Source organism: Taudactylus pleione, unplaced genomic scaffold (assembly GCF_031769625.1).
Source record: "Taudactylus pleione unplaced genomic scaffold, aTauple2 ptg000331l, whole genome shotgun sequence".
NCBI classification, from domain to species: domain Eukaryota; kingdom Metazoa; phylum Chordata; class Amphibia; order Anura; family Myobatrachidae; genus Taudactylus; species Taudactylus pleione.
In genome coordinates, this window is record NW_028284732.1 from 3,659,838 (window position 1) to 3,674,179 (window position 14,342).

General features: G+C 43.1%; 1 protein-coding gene across 1 annotated transcript in view; it reads right to left on the reverse strand.

Annotated features, from left to right (window-relative positions):
• The window catches only part of DLX3 (distal-less homeobox 3), a 32,806-nt gene that overhangs the window by 13,109 nt on the left and 5,355 nt on the right, over positions 1-14,342 (reverse strand). Inside the window, exon 2 of the mRNA XM_088443562.1 lies at positions 2,079-2,269. Within this exon, the coding sequence (XP_088299688.1) occupies positions 2,079-2,269 (191 nt within the window). The remainder of the gene's footprint in view (positions 1-2,078; positions 2,270-14,342) is intronic.

Genomic DNA, 14,342 nt, shown 5'->3' on the forward strand with positions numbered 1-14,342 from the left:
GCGCGCACGCCGAAGGCGCATGCACAACATTGCCCTCTCTAGCTCCGGCGCCCTGCCTGCCGCCGGAGCTAGAGGGAACACTATGTAACGATGCATCGTACCATCATACGGCAGATCATGCAGTGTGTACGCGAGATGTATCATTACATCGGTCGCCAGATCCATGGGTCGCACCATTGTATGGTGTGTACCCAGCTTAAGATTCATCCATGTGTAGATACTCTCATTCTATTGTTCACTGCTTCTAGCAAACAATGAAAAGCAGATATCTAGCACATGCTGTTGTAAGTCTTTTCATTACTACACTTTAAACAGCAGTTAAAATATTTTTATTTATACCTAAATATTACAATTGTTTGTTCCTATACCATTGTGCGCAAGTTTGAATTACTAATTTCTTTCTCTGCTAAGCCAATTATTTTATTCAACTCTAGCGGGAACACTACCAGATTTATAATTATAGTTTTGCTATTATCTGAAAATTTGTCCTCTCAGAAAAACAGCAAATTAAATCCTTACTATCCTGGTTTCATATCATACCATTGACCCTGAGCATGAAAATATATACTGTACATGCTGTCTATATTTATACAAGCCTTAGGATTTTCATGTAGATGTGCAGTAAGCACTTCAGTTATAAAACTGTATTTAATAAAAATAGTCCAAATTAGAAAGTCAGTTAAGGACTTTTACACATACACTTTAGGGGGAGATGTATCAAACCTTGAAGAGAGATAAAGTGGAGAGAGATAAACTACCAACCAATCAGCAACTGTCATTTTTCAAACACAGGGGCCCATTTATCAATGAGTTTTATCATACACCAAGTTTTAATACTCATTGCCTATGCTAATGGTGCTCCAGCCAGTCAGCTCCTAACTGTCATCTGTTTGGAAAATGACATTTGGGAGCTGATTGGCTGGAGCACAATTATCATACGGAACGAGTTTTAAAACTCGCTTCGTATGAAAACTTGTTGATAAATGAGCCCCATAGTCTGTAAAATGGCAGTTAGAAGCTGACTGGTTGGTACTTTATCTCTCTCCACATTATCTCTCTTCAAGCTTTGATAAATCTTCCCCTTATTATATAATGGGTTTTTATGGGAATGCTCATACTATAATAATAATATTTTTTTTATATAGTGCCCTTGTCCCAATAGGACTCAAAGCACTTTGCAGAGGGTGAAGCCAGGGCCGTAACTAGAGGTGAGCAAGTGGTACTGCCACCCTAGGCGCAGGGCCTAGATGCCCCATCATTGCACCAGCATTTGACTTGCATGGTGCCTAGAATGTCACTCTGCAGCCTAGAGACTCCCCAGTCGCTACCACAGATCTGCTCAACTCCTTCCTGGGGCTGGGATGGGAAGGGCGAGGCCAGCACAAGGTGGAATATCACTCTGCTACAGCCCTGCTTAAGGCAGCCATCTTGGTTTACTATTGTTGAATGCTATTTAAGGTCATTCATTTCAGTCAGTCCCTGTCCCATTAATTTTACAGCCTAAAATCCCTAACACACAGTTGGGTCCATTTTTGACAGGTCAATTAATATACCAGTATGTTTTTGGACTTTGTAGGAGGAAAACGGGGCAAACTCATGCAAACACAGAGAGCACATACACATTCCACATAGTTAAAGCCCTAAGCCCATATATATGACGCTGCCCACAACTCACAAGCTATTTCATTTGGGCCCTGGTGGAAATCAAACCCAAGACCTCATTTTCTGTTAAAAGCAAGAACAACCTACAAGGTTTTGTCTATGCTTTTAACTACAAATGTTTTTTCGATGCCTGTGTGTGAGAGCCTTCATGGTACAATTTCTCATAATCTTGTTATTGTTATGTGACTTAATTTATTCTCATTTCAGGCCACCTCACTGTAATACTTACCTGTGTTGGCGCTGCTCTCCTCTCCTGGCCTGTCCCATCTCCGTTGCGGTAGTGAAAGCTTGAGGTGTGCGTTCCTGCTCCCAATGCGCATATCCATCTCAGGACATGCCATCATAAATTGATAGCTTTGTACAATTTTGCTTTTGCTACATTGGCGTGTCATTATATACTCTTAATTGTTAATTACCTGTGTTTGTGTAAGTCCCAACTGAGCCGCAAGTTCTGCTCTCTCAGGCAGTGCCAAATACTGGGCCTTTTGAAACCGTCTCTGCAGAGCTGCCAACTGGTAACTAGAGTAGATCGTTCTTGGTTTTCTGATCTTTTTTGGCTTCCCATTAACCATTCGTACCTCAGTTTCTGGCTCCTCTTTTATTGACACTGCAAGGATGGAGTAGGATAATTGAGGTCAGCTGCAGGTTACTTTAAAGATGCACAAATTATTATATATGGCAGGTGTAATAATTATCACACATGATCTGTTGCTGTTACCTGATAAGAAGGGTGGCACTGTGCTCTGCAACTCAAGGGCACAACACCACAGCCATTTATCAGGTCAATAAAAATGGTACCACATCCATTTTCCCCTACTTCCTTCACCACCAAAGTCATTAATATTGATATTTATACCCTGTGACCAGATTTTCATGTCTACTTATTTTTGACTATATCCATATTAGTGATGATTATCTATGCTTACCTCAGATACTGGCTATTCTCTATTTATCTATGCTTAGTTTTCCGTTACAAACTATCCTCCTTCTCTTTGTTTACCTTAGGTACTACCTGCACTCTATTTATCCCTGTCTACCTCAGATATTGTCTGCCCTCCTTCTCTGTTTACCTTAGGTACTACCTGCACTATATTTATCCCTGTCTACCTCATTTACTACCTGCCCTCCATCTCTTTGTTTACCTTAGGTACTACCTGCACTCTATTTATCCCTGTCTACCTCATTTACTACCTGCCCTCCTTCTCTTTGTTTACCTTAGGTACTACCTGCACTCTATTTATCCCTGTCTACCTCAGTTACTACCTGCTCTCCTTCTCTTTGTTTACCTTAGGTACTACCTGCACTCTATTTATCCCTGTCTACCTCAGATACTACCTGCCCTCCTTCTCTTTGTTTACCTTAGGTACTACCTGTACTCTATTTATCCCTGTCTACCTCAGATACTACCTGCCCTCCTTCTCTTTGTTTACCTTAGGTACTACCTGCACTCTATTTCTCCCTGTCTACCTCAGTTACTACCTACCCTCCTTCTCTGTGTTTACCTTAGGTACTACCTGCACTCTATTTATCCATGTCTACCTCAGTTACTACCTGCCCTCCTTCTCTTTGTTTATCTTAGGTACTACTTGCACTCTATTTATCCCTGTCTACCTCAGTTACTACCTACCCTCCTTCTCTGTGTTTACCTTAGGTACTACCTGCACTCTATTTATCCCTGTCTACCTCAGATACTACCTGCCCTCCTTCTCTCTGTTTACCTTAGGTACTACCTGCACTATATTTATCCCTGTCTACCTCAGTTACTACCTACCCTCCTTCTCTTTGTTTACCTTAGGTACTACCTGCAATCTATTTATCCCTGTCTACCTCATTTACTAGCTGCCCTCCTTCTCTTTGTTTACCTTAGGTACTACCTGCACTCTATTTATCCCTGTCTAACTCAGATACTACCTGCCCTCCTTCTCTTTGTTTACCTTAGGTACTACCTGCACTCTATTTATCCCTGTCTACCTCAGTTACTACCTGCCCTCCTTCTCTTTGTTTACCTTAGGTACTACCTGCACTCTATTTATCCCTGTCTACCTCAGTTATTACCTGCCCTCCTTCTCTTTGTTTACCTTAGGTACTACCTGTACTCTATTTATCCCTGTCTACCTCAGATACTACCTGCAATCCTTCTCTTTGTTTACCTTAGGTACTACCTGCACTCTATTTCTCCGTGTCTACCCCAGTTACTACCTACCCTCCTTCTCTGTGTTTACCTTAGGTACTACCTGCACTCTATTTATCCATGTCTACCTCAGTTACTACCTGCCCTCTTTCTCTTTGTTTACCTTAGGTACTACTTGCACTCTATTTATCCCTGTCAACCTCAGTTACTACCTACCCTCCTTCTCTTTGTTTACCGTAGGTACTACCTGAACTCTATTTATCCCTGCCTACCTCAGTTACTAGCTGCCCTCCTTCTCTTTGTTTACCTTAGGTACTACCTGCACTCTATTTATCCCTGTCTACCTCAGATACTACCTGCCCTCCTTCTCTTTGTTTACCTTAGGTACTACCTGCACTCTATTTATCCCTGTCTACCTCAGTTACTACCTGCCCTCCTTCTCTTTGTTTACCTTAGGTACTACCTGCACTCTATTTATCCCTGTCTACCTCAGATACTACCTGCAATCCTTCTCTTTGTTTACCTTAGGTACTACCTGCACTCTATTTCTCCGTGTCTACCTCAGTTACTACCTACCCTCCTTCTCTGTGTTTACCTTAGGTACTACCTGCACTCTATTTATCCATGTCTACCTCAGTTACTACCTGCCCTCTTTCTCTTTGTTTACCTTAGGTACTGCTTGCACTCTATTTATCCCTGTCTACCTCAGTTACTACCTACCCTCCTTCTCTTTGTTTACCTTAGGTACTACCTGAACTCTATTTATCCCTGCCTACCTCAGTTACTAGCTGCCTTCCTTCTCTTTGTTTACCTTAGGTACTACCTGCACTCTATTTATCCCTGTCTACCTCAGATACTACCTGCCCTCCTTCTCTTTGTTTACCTTAGGTACTACCTGCACTCTATTTATACCTGTCTACCTCAGTTACTACCTGCCCTCCTTCTCTTTGTTTACCTTAGGTACTACCTGCACTCTATTTATCCCTGTCTACCTCAGTTACTACCTGCCCTCCTTCTCTTTGTTTACCTTAGATACTACCTGCACTCTATTTATCCCTGTCTACCTCAGATATTGTCTGCCCTCCTTCTCTGTTTACCTTAGGTACTACCTGCACTCTATTTATCCCTGTCTACCTCAGTTACTACCTGCCCTCCTTCTCTTTGTTTACCTTAGGTACTACCTGCACTCTATTTATCCCTGTCTACCTCAGATATTGTCTGCCCTCCTTCTCTGTTTACCTTAGGTACTACCTTCACTCTATTTATCCCTGTCTACCTAATTTACTACCTGCCCTCCTTCTCTTTGTTTACCTTAGGTACTACCTGCACTCTATTTATCCCTGTCTATCTCATTTACTACCTGCCCTCCTTCTCGTTGTTTACCTTAGGTACTACTTGCACTCTATTTATCCCTGTCTACCTCAGTTACTACCTGCCCTCCTTCTCTTTGTTTACCTTAGGTACTACCTGCACTCTTTTTATCCCTGTCTACCTCAGTTACTACCTACCCTCCTTCTCTTTGTTTACCTTAGGTACTACCTGCACTCTATTTATCCCTGTCTACCTCAGTTACTACCTGCCCTCCTTCTCCTTGTTAACCTTAGGTACAACCTGCACTCTATTTATCCCTGTCTACCTCAGTTACTACCTGCCCTCCTTCTCTTTGTTTACCTTAGGTACTACCTGCACTCTATTTATCCCTGTCTACCTCAGTTACTACCTGCCCTCCTTCTCTTTGTTTACCTTAGGTACTACCTGCACTCTATTTATCCCTGTCTACCTCAGTTATTACCTGGCCTCCTTCTCTTTGTTTACCTTAGGTACTACCTGCACTCTATTTATCCCTGTCTACCTCAGTTACTATATACCCTCCTTCTCTTTGTTTACCTTAGGTACTGCCTGCACTCTATTTATCCCTGTCTACCTCAGTTACTACCTAACCTCCTTCTCTTTGTTTACCTTAGGTACTACCTGCACTCTATTTATCCCTGTCTACCTCAGATACTACCTGCCCTCCTTCTCTTTGCTTACCTTAGGTACTACCTGCACTCTATTTATCCCTGTCTACCTCAGTTACTACCTAACCTCCTTCTCTTTGTTTACCTTAGGTACTACCTGCACTCTATTTATCCCTGTCTACCTCAGATACTACCTGCCCTCCTTCTCTTTGCTTACCTTAGGTACTACCTGCACTCTATTTATCCCTGTCTACCGCAGTTACTACCTACCCTCCTTCTCTTTGTTTACCTTAGGTACTACCTGCACTCTATTTATCCCTGTCTACCTCAGATATTGTCTGCCCTCCTTCTCTGTTTACCTTAGGTACTACCAGCACTCTATTTATCCCTGTCTACCTCATTTACTACCTGCCCTCCTTCTCTTTGTTTACCTTAGGTACTACCTGCACTCTATTTATCCCTGTCTACCTCAGTTACTAGCTGCCCTCCTTCTCTTTGTTTACCTTAGGTACTACCTGCACTCTATTTATCCCTGTCTACCTCAGTTACTACCTGCCCTCCTTCTCTTTGTTTACCTTAGGTACTACCTGCACTCTATTTATCCCTGTCTACCTCAGTTATTACCTGCCCTCCTTCTCTTTGTTTACCTTAGGTACTACCTGTACTCTATTTATCCCTGTCTACCTCAGATACTACCTGCAATCCTTCTCTTTGTTTACCTTAGGTACTACCTGCACTCTATTTCTCAGTGTCTACCTCAGTTACTACCTACCCTCCTTCTCTGTGTTTACCTTAGGTACTACCTGCACTCTATTTATCCATGTCTACCTCAGTTACTACCTGCCCTCTTTCTCTTTGTTTACCTTAGGTACTACTTGCACTCTATTTATTCCTGTCTACCTCAGTTACTACCTACCCTCCTTCTCTTTGTTTACCTTAGGTACTACCTGCACTCTATTTATCCCTGCCTACCTCAGTTACTAGCTGCCCTCCTTCTCTTTGTTACCTTAGGTACTACCTGCACTCTATTTATCCCTGTCTACCTCAGATACTACCTGCCCTCCTTCTCTTTGTTTACCTTAGGTACTACCTGCACTCTATTTATCCCTGTCTACCTCAGTTACTACCTGCCCTCCTTCTCTTTGTTTACCTTAGGTACTACCTGCACTCTATTTATCCATGTCTACCTCAGTTACTACCTGCCCTCTTTCTCTTTGTTTACCTTAGGTACTACTTGCACTCTATTTATCCCTGTCTACCTCAGTTACTACCTACCCTCCTTCTCTTTGTTTACCTTAGGTACTACCTGCACTCTATTTATCCCTGTCTACCTCAGATATTGTCTGCCCTCCTTCTCTGTTTACCTTAGGTACTACCAGCACTCTATTTATCCCTGTCTACCTCAGTTACTACCTGCCCTCCTTCTCTTTGTTTACCTTAGGTACTACCTGCACTCTATTTATCCCTGTCTACCTCAGATATTGTCTGCCCTCCTTCTCTGTTTACCTTAGGTACTACCTGCACTCTATTTATGCCTGTCTACCTCATTTACTACCTGCCCTCCTTCTCTTTGTTTACCTTAGGTACTACCTGCACTCTATTTATCCCTGTCTATCTCATTTACTACCTGCCCTCCTTCTCTTTGTTTACCTTAGGTACTACCTGCACTCTATTTATCCCTGTCTACCTCAGTTACTACCTGCCCTCCTTCTCTTTGTTTACCTTAGGTTCTACCTGCACTCTTTTTATCCCTGTCTACCTCAGTTACTACCTACCCTCCTTCTCTTTGTTTACCTTAGGTACTACCTGCACTCTATTTATCCCTGTCTACCTCAGTTACTACCTGCCCTCCTTCTCCTTGTTAACCTTAGGTACTACCTGCACTCTATTTATCCCTGTCTACCTCAGTTACTACCTGCCCTCCTTCTCTTTGTTTACCTTAGGTACTACCTGCACTCTATTTATCCCTGTCTACCTCAGTTACTACCTGCCCTCCTTCTCTTTGTTTACCTTAGGTACTACCTGCACTCTATTTATCCCTGTCTACCTCAGTTATTACCTGGCCTCCTTCTCTTTGTTTACCTTAGGTACTACCTGCACTCTATTTATCCCTGTCTACCTGAGTTATTACCTGGCCTCCTTCTCTTTGTTTACCTTAGGTACTGCCTGCACTCTATTTATCCCTGTCTACCTCAGTTATTACCTGGCCTCCTTCTCTTTGTTTACCTTAGGTACTACCTGCACTCTATTTATCCCTGTCTACCTGAGTTATTACCTGGCCTCCTTCTCTTTGTTTACCTTAGGTACTACCTGTACTCTATTTATCCCTGTCTACCTCAGATACTACCTGCAATCCTTCTCTTTGTTTACCTTAGGTACTACCTGCACTCTATTTCTCCGTGTCTACCTCAGTTACTACCTACCCTCCTTCTCTGTGTTTACCTTAGGTACTACCTGCACTCTATTTATCCATGTCTACCTCAGTTACTACCTGCCCTCTTTCTCTTTGTTTACCTTAGGTACTACTTGCACTCTATTTATTCCTGTCTACCTCAGTTACTACCTACCCTCCTTCTCTTTGTTTACCTTAGGTACTACCTGCACTCTATTTATCCCTGCCTACCTCAGTTACTAGCTGCCCTCCTTCTCTTTGTTACCTTAGGTACTACCTGCACTCTATTTATCCCTGTCTACCTCAGATACTACCTGCCCTCCTTCTCTTTGTTTACCTTAGGTACTACCTGCACTCTATTTATCCCTGTCTACCTCAGTTACTACCTGCCCTCCTTCTCTTTGTTTACCTTAGGTACTACCTGCACTCTATTTATCCATGTCTACCTCAGTTACTACCTGCCCTCTTTCTCTTTGTTTACCTTAGGTACTACTTGCACTCTATTTATCCCTGTCTACCTCAGATATTGTCTGCCCTCCTTCTCTGTTTACCTTAGGTACTACCTGCACTCTATTTATCCCTGTCTACCTCATTTACTACCTGCCCTCCTTCTCTTTGTTTACCTTAGGTACTACCTGCACTCTATTTATCCCTGTCTATCTCATTTACTACCTGCCCTCCTTCTCTTTGTTTACCTTAGGTACTACCTGCACTCTATTTATCCCTGTCTACCTCAGTTACTACCTGCCCTCCTTCTCTTTGTTTACCTTAGGTTCTACCTGCACTCTTTTTATCCCTGTCTACCTCAGTTACTACCTACCCTCCTTCTCTTTGTTTACCTTAGGTACTACCTGCACTCTATTTATCCCTGTCTACCTCAGTTACTACCTGCCCTCCTTCTCCTTGTTAACCTTAGGTACTACCTGCACTCTATTTATCCCTGTCTACCTCAGTTACTACCTGCCCTCCTTCTCTTTGTTTACCTTAGGTACCACCTGCACTCTATTTATCCCTGTCTACCTCAGTTACTACCTGCCCTCCTTCTCTTTGTTTACCTTAGGTACTACCTGCACTCTATTTATCCCTGTCTACCTCAGTTATTACCTGGCCTCCTTCTCTTTGTTTACCTTAGGTACTACCTGCACTCTATTTATCCCTGTCTACCTGAGTTATTACCTGGCCTCCTTCTCTTTGTTTACCTTAGGTACTGCCTGCACTCTATTTATCCCTGTCTACCTCAGTTATTACCTGGCCTCCTTCTCTTTGTTTACCTTAGGTACTGCCTGCACTCTATTTATCCCTGTCTACCTCAGTTACTACCTAACCTCCTTCTCTTTGTTTACCTTAGGTACTACCTGCACTCTATTTATCCCTGTCTACCTCAGATACTACCTGCCCTCCTTCTCTTTGCTTACCTTAGGTACTACCTGCACTCTATTTATCCCTGTCTACCGCAGTTACTACCTACCCTCCTTCTCTTTGTTTACCTTAGGTACTACCTGCACTCTATTTATCCCTGTCTACCTCAGATATTGTCTGCCCTCCTTCTCTGTTTACCTTAGGTACTACCTGCACTCTATTTATCCCTGTCTACCTCATTTACTACCTGCCCTCCTTCTCTTTGTTTACCTTAGGTACTACCTGCACTCTATTTATCCCTGTCTACCTCAGTTACTAGCTGCCCTCCTTCTCTTTGTTTACCTTAGGTACTACCTGCACTCTATTTATCCCTGTCTACCTCAGATATTGTCTGCCCTCCTTCTCTGTTTACCTTAGGTACTACCTGCACTCTATTTATCCCTGTCTACCTCATTTACTACCTGCAATCCTTCTCTTTGTTTACCTTAGGTACTACCTGCACTCTATTTCTCCGTGTCTACCTCAGTTACTACCTACCCTCCTTCTCTGTGTTTACCTTAGGTACTACCTGCACTCTATTTATCCATGTCTACCTCAGTTACTACCTGCCCTCTTTCTCTTTGTTTACCTTAGGTACTACTTGCACTCTATTTATTCCTGTCTACCTCAGTTACTACCTACCCTCCTTCTCTTTGTTTACCTTAGGTACTACCTGCACTCTATTTATCCCTGCCTACCTCAGTTACTAGCTGCCCTCCTTCTCTTTGTTACCTTAGGTACTACCTGCACTCTATTTATCCCTGTCTACCTCAGATACTACCTGCCCTCCTTCTCTTTGTTTACCTTAGGTACTACCTGCACTCTATTTATCCCTGTCTACCTCAGTTACTACCTGCCCTCCTTCTCTTTGTTTACCTTAGGTACTACCTGCACTCTATTTATCCATGTCTACCTCAGTTACTACCTGCCCTCTTTCTCTTTGTTTACCTTAGGTACTACTTGCACTCTATTTATCCCTGTCTACCTCAGTTACTACCTACCCTCCTTCTCTTTGTTTACCTTAGGTACTACCTGCACTCTATTTATCCCTGTCTACCTCAGATATTGTCTGCCCTCCTTCTCTGTTTACCTTAGGTACTACCAGCACTCTATTTATCCCTGTCTACCTCAGTTACTACCTGCCCTCCTTCTCTTTGTTTACCTTAGGTACTACCTGCACTCTATTTATCCCTGTCTACCTCAGATATTGTCTGCCCTCCTTCTCTGTTTACCTTAGGTACTACCTGCACTCTATTTATGCCTGTCTACCTCATTTACTACCTGCCCTCCTTCTCTTTGTTTACCTTAGGTACTACCTGCACTCTATTTATCCCTGTCTATCTCATTTACTACCTGCCCTCCTTCTCTTTGTTTACCTTAGGTACTACCTGCACTCTATTTATCCCTGTCTACCTCAGTTACTACCTGCCCTCCTTCTCTTTGTTTACCTTAGGTTCTACCTGCACTCTTTTTATCCCTGTCTACCTCAGTTACTACCTACCCTCCTTCTCTTTGTTTACCTTAGGTACTACCTGCACTCTATTTATCCCTGTCTACCTCAGTTACTACCTGCCCTCCTTCTCCTTGTTAACCTTAGGTACTACCTGCACTCTATTTATCCCTGTCTACCTCAGTTACTACCTGCCCTCCTTCTCTTTGTTTACCTTAGGTACTACCTGCACTCTATTTATCCCTGTCTACCTCAGTTACTACCTGCCCTCCTTCTCTTTGTTTACCTTAGGTACTACCTGCACTCTATTTATCCCTGTCTACCTCAGTTATTACCTGGCCTCCTTCTCTTTGTTTACCTTAGGTACTACCTGCACTCTATTTATCCCTGTCTACCTGAGTTATTACCTGGCCTCCTTCTCTTTGTTTACCTTAGGTACTGCCTGCACTCTATTTATCCCTGTCTACCTCAGTTATTACCTGGCCTCCTTCTCTTTGTTTACCTTAGGTACTACCTGCACTCTATTTATCCCTGTCTACCTGAGTTATTACCTGGCCTCCTTCTCTTTGTTTACCTTAGGTACTACCTGCACTCTATTTATCCCTGTCTACCTCAGATATTGTCTGCCCTCCTTCTCTGTTTACCTTAGGTACTACCTGCACTCTATTTATCCCTGTCTACCTCAGTTACTACCTGCCCTCCTTCTCTTTGTTTACCTTAGGTACTACCTGCACTCTATTTATCCCTGTCTACCTCAGATATTGTCTGCCCTCCTTCTCTGTTTACCTTAGGTACTACCTGCACTCTATTTATCCCTGTCTACCTCATTTACTACCTGCCCTCCTTCTCTTTGTTTACCTTAGGTACTACCTGCACTCTATTTATCCCTGTCTATCTCATTTACTACCTGCCCTCCTTCTCTTTGTTTACCTTAGGTACTACCTGCACTCTATTTATCCCTGTCTACCTCAGTTACTACCTGCCCTCCTTCTCTTTGTTTACCTTAGGTTCTACCTGCACTCTTTTTATCCCTGTCTACCTCAGTTACTACCTACCCTCCTTCTCTTTGTTTACCTTAGGTACTACCTGCACTCTATTTATCCCTGTCTACCTCAGTTACTACCTGCCCTCCTTCTCCTTGTTAACCTTAGGTACTACCTGCACTCTATTTATCCCTGTCTACCTCAGTTACTACCTGCCCTCCTTCTCTTTGTTTACCTTAGGTACCACCTGCACTCTATTTATCCCTGTCTACCTCAGTTACTACCTGCCCTCCTTCTCTTTGTTTACCTTAGGTACTACCTGCACTCTATTTATCCCTGTCTACCTCAGTTATTACCTGGCCTCCTTCTCTTTGTTTACCTTAGGTACTACCTGCACTCTATTTATCCCTGTCTACCTGAGTTATTACCTGGCCTCCTTCTCTTTGTTTACCTTAGGTACTGCCTGCACTCTATTTATCCCTGTCTACCTCAGTTATTACCTGGCCTCCTTCTCTTTGTTTACCTTAGGTACTGCCTGCACTCTATTTATCCCTGTCTACCTCAGTTACTACCTAACCTCCTTCTCTTTGTTTACCTTAGGTACTACCTGCACTCTATTTATCCCTGTCTACCTCAGATACTACCTGCCCTCCTTCTCTTTGCTTACCTTAGGTACTACCTGCACTCTATTTATCCCTGTCTACCGCAGTTACTACCTACCCTCCTTCTCTTTGTTTACCTTAGGTACTACCTGCACTCTATTTATCCCTGTCTACCTCAGATATTGTCTGCCCTCCTTCTCTGTTTACCTTAGGTACTACCTGCACTCTATTTATCCCTGTCTACCTCATTTACTACCTGCCCTCCTTCTCTTTGTTTACCTTAGGTACTACCTGCACTCTATTTATCCCTGTCTACCTCAGTTACTAGCTGCCCTCCTTCTCTTTGTTTACCTTAGGTACTACCTGCACTCTATTTATCCCTGTCTACCTCAGATATTGTCTGCCCTCCTTCTCTGTTTACCTTAGGTACTACCTGCACTCTATTTATCCCTGTCTACCTCATTTACTACCTGCCCTCCTTCTCTTTGTTTACCTTAGGTACTACCTGCACTCTATTTATCCCTGTCTATCTCATTTACTACCTGCCCTCCTTCTCTTTGTTTACCTTAGGTACTACCTGCACTCTATTTATCCCTGTCTACCTCAGTTACTACCTGCCCTCCTTCTCTTTGTTTACCTTAGGTACTACCTGCACTCTTTTTATCCCTGTCTACCTCAGTTACTACCTACCCTCCTTCTCTTTGTTTACCTTAGGTACTACCTGCACTCTATTTATCCCTGTCTACCTCAGTTACTACCTGCCCTCCTTCTCCTTGTTAACCTTAGGTACTACCTGCACTCTATTTATCCCTGTCTACCTCAGTTACTACCTGCCCTCCTTCTCTTTGTTTACCTTAGGTACTACCTGCACTCTATTTATCCCTGTCTACCTCAGTTACTACCTGCCCTCCTTCTCTTTGTTTACCTTAGGTACTACCTGCACTCTATTTATCCCTGTCTACCTCAGATACTACCTGCCCTCCTTCTCTTTGTTTACCTTAGGTACTACCTGCACTCTATTTATCCCTGTCTACCGCAGTTACTACCTACCCTCCTTCTCTTTGTTTACCTTAGGTACTACCTGCACTCTATTTATCCCTGTCTACCTCAGTTACTACCTGCCCTCCTTCTCTTTGTTTACCTTAGGTACTACCTGCACTCTATTTATCCCTGTCTACCTCAGATACTACCTGCCCTCCTTCTCTGTTTACCTTAGGTACTACCTGCACTCTATTTATCCCTGTCTACCTCAGTTACTACCTGCCCTCCTTCTCTTTGTTTACCTTAGTTACTACCTGCACTCTATTTATCCCTGTCTACCTCATTTACTACCTGCCCTCCTTCTCTTTGTTTACCTAAGGTACTACCTGCACTCTATTTATCCCTGTCTCCTTCAGATACTACCTGCCCTCTTTTAATGTTTGCTTCAGTTTATATTTGCCTTCTATTTATCTATGCTTACCTCAGACACTACCTGCACACTAAATTTCAGTGCTTACCTCTTGTACTGTCGACCCTCTATTTTGCTCTGCCTACCTAAGGTACTGCCTGCCCTCTACTTATCTATGCTTCCCTTAGGAACTGCCTGCCCTCTACTTATCTATGCTCCCCTTAGGAACTGCCTGCTTTCTATTTATCTCTGCTTACCTCAGTTACTGCCTGCTTTCTATTTATCTCTGCTTACCAAAGGCACTGCCTGCTTTCTATTTATCTCTGCTTACCTCAGTTACTGCCTGCTTTCTATTTATCTCTGCTTACCTCAGTTA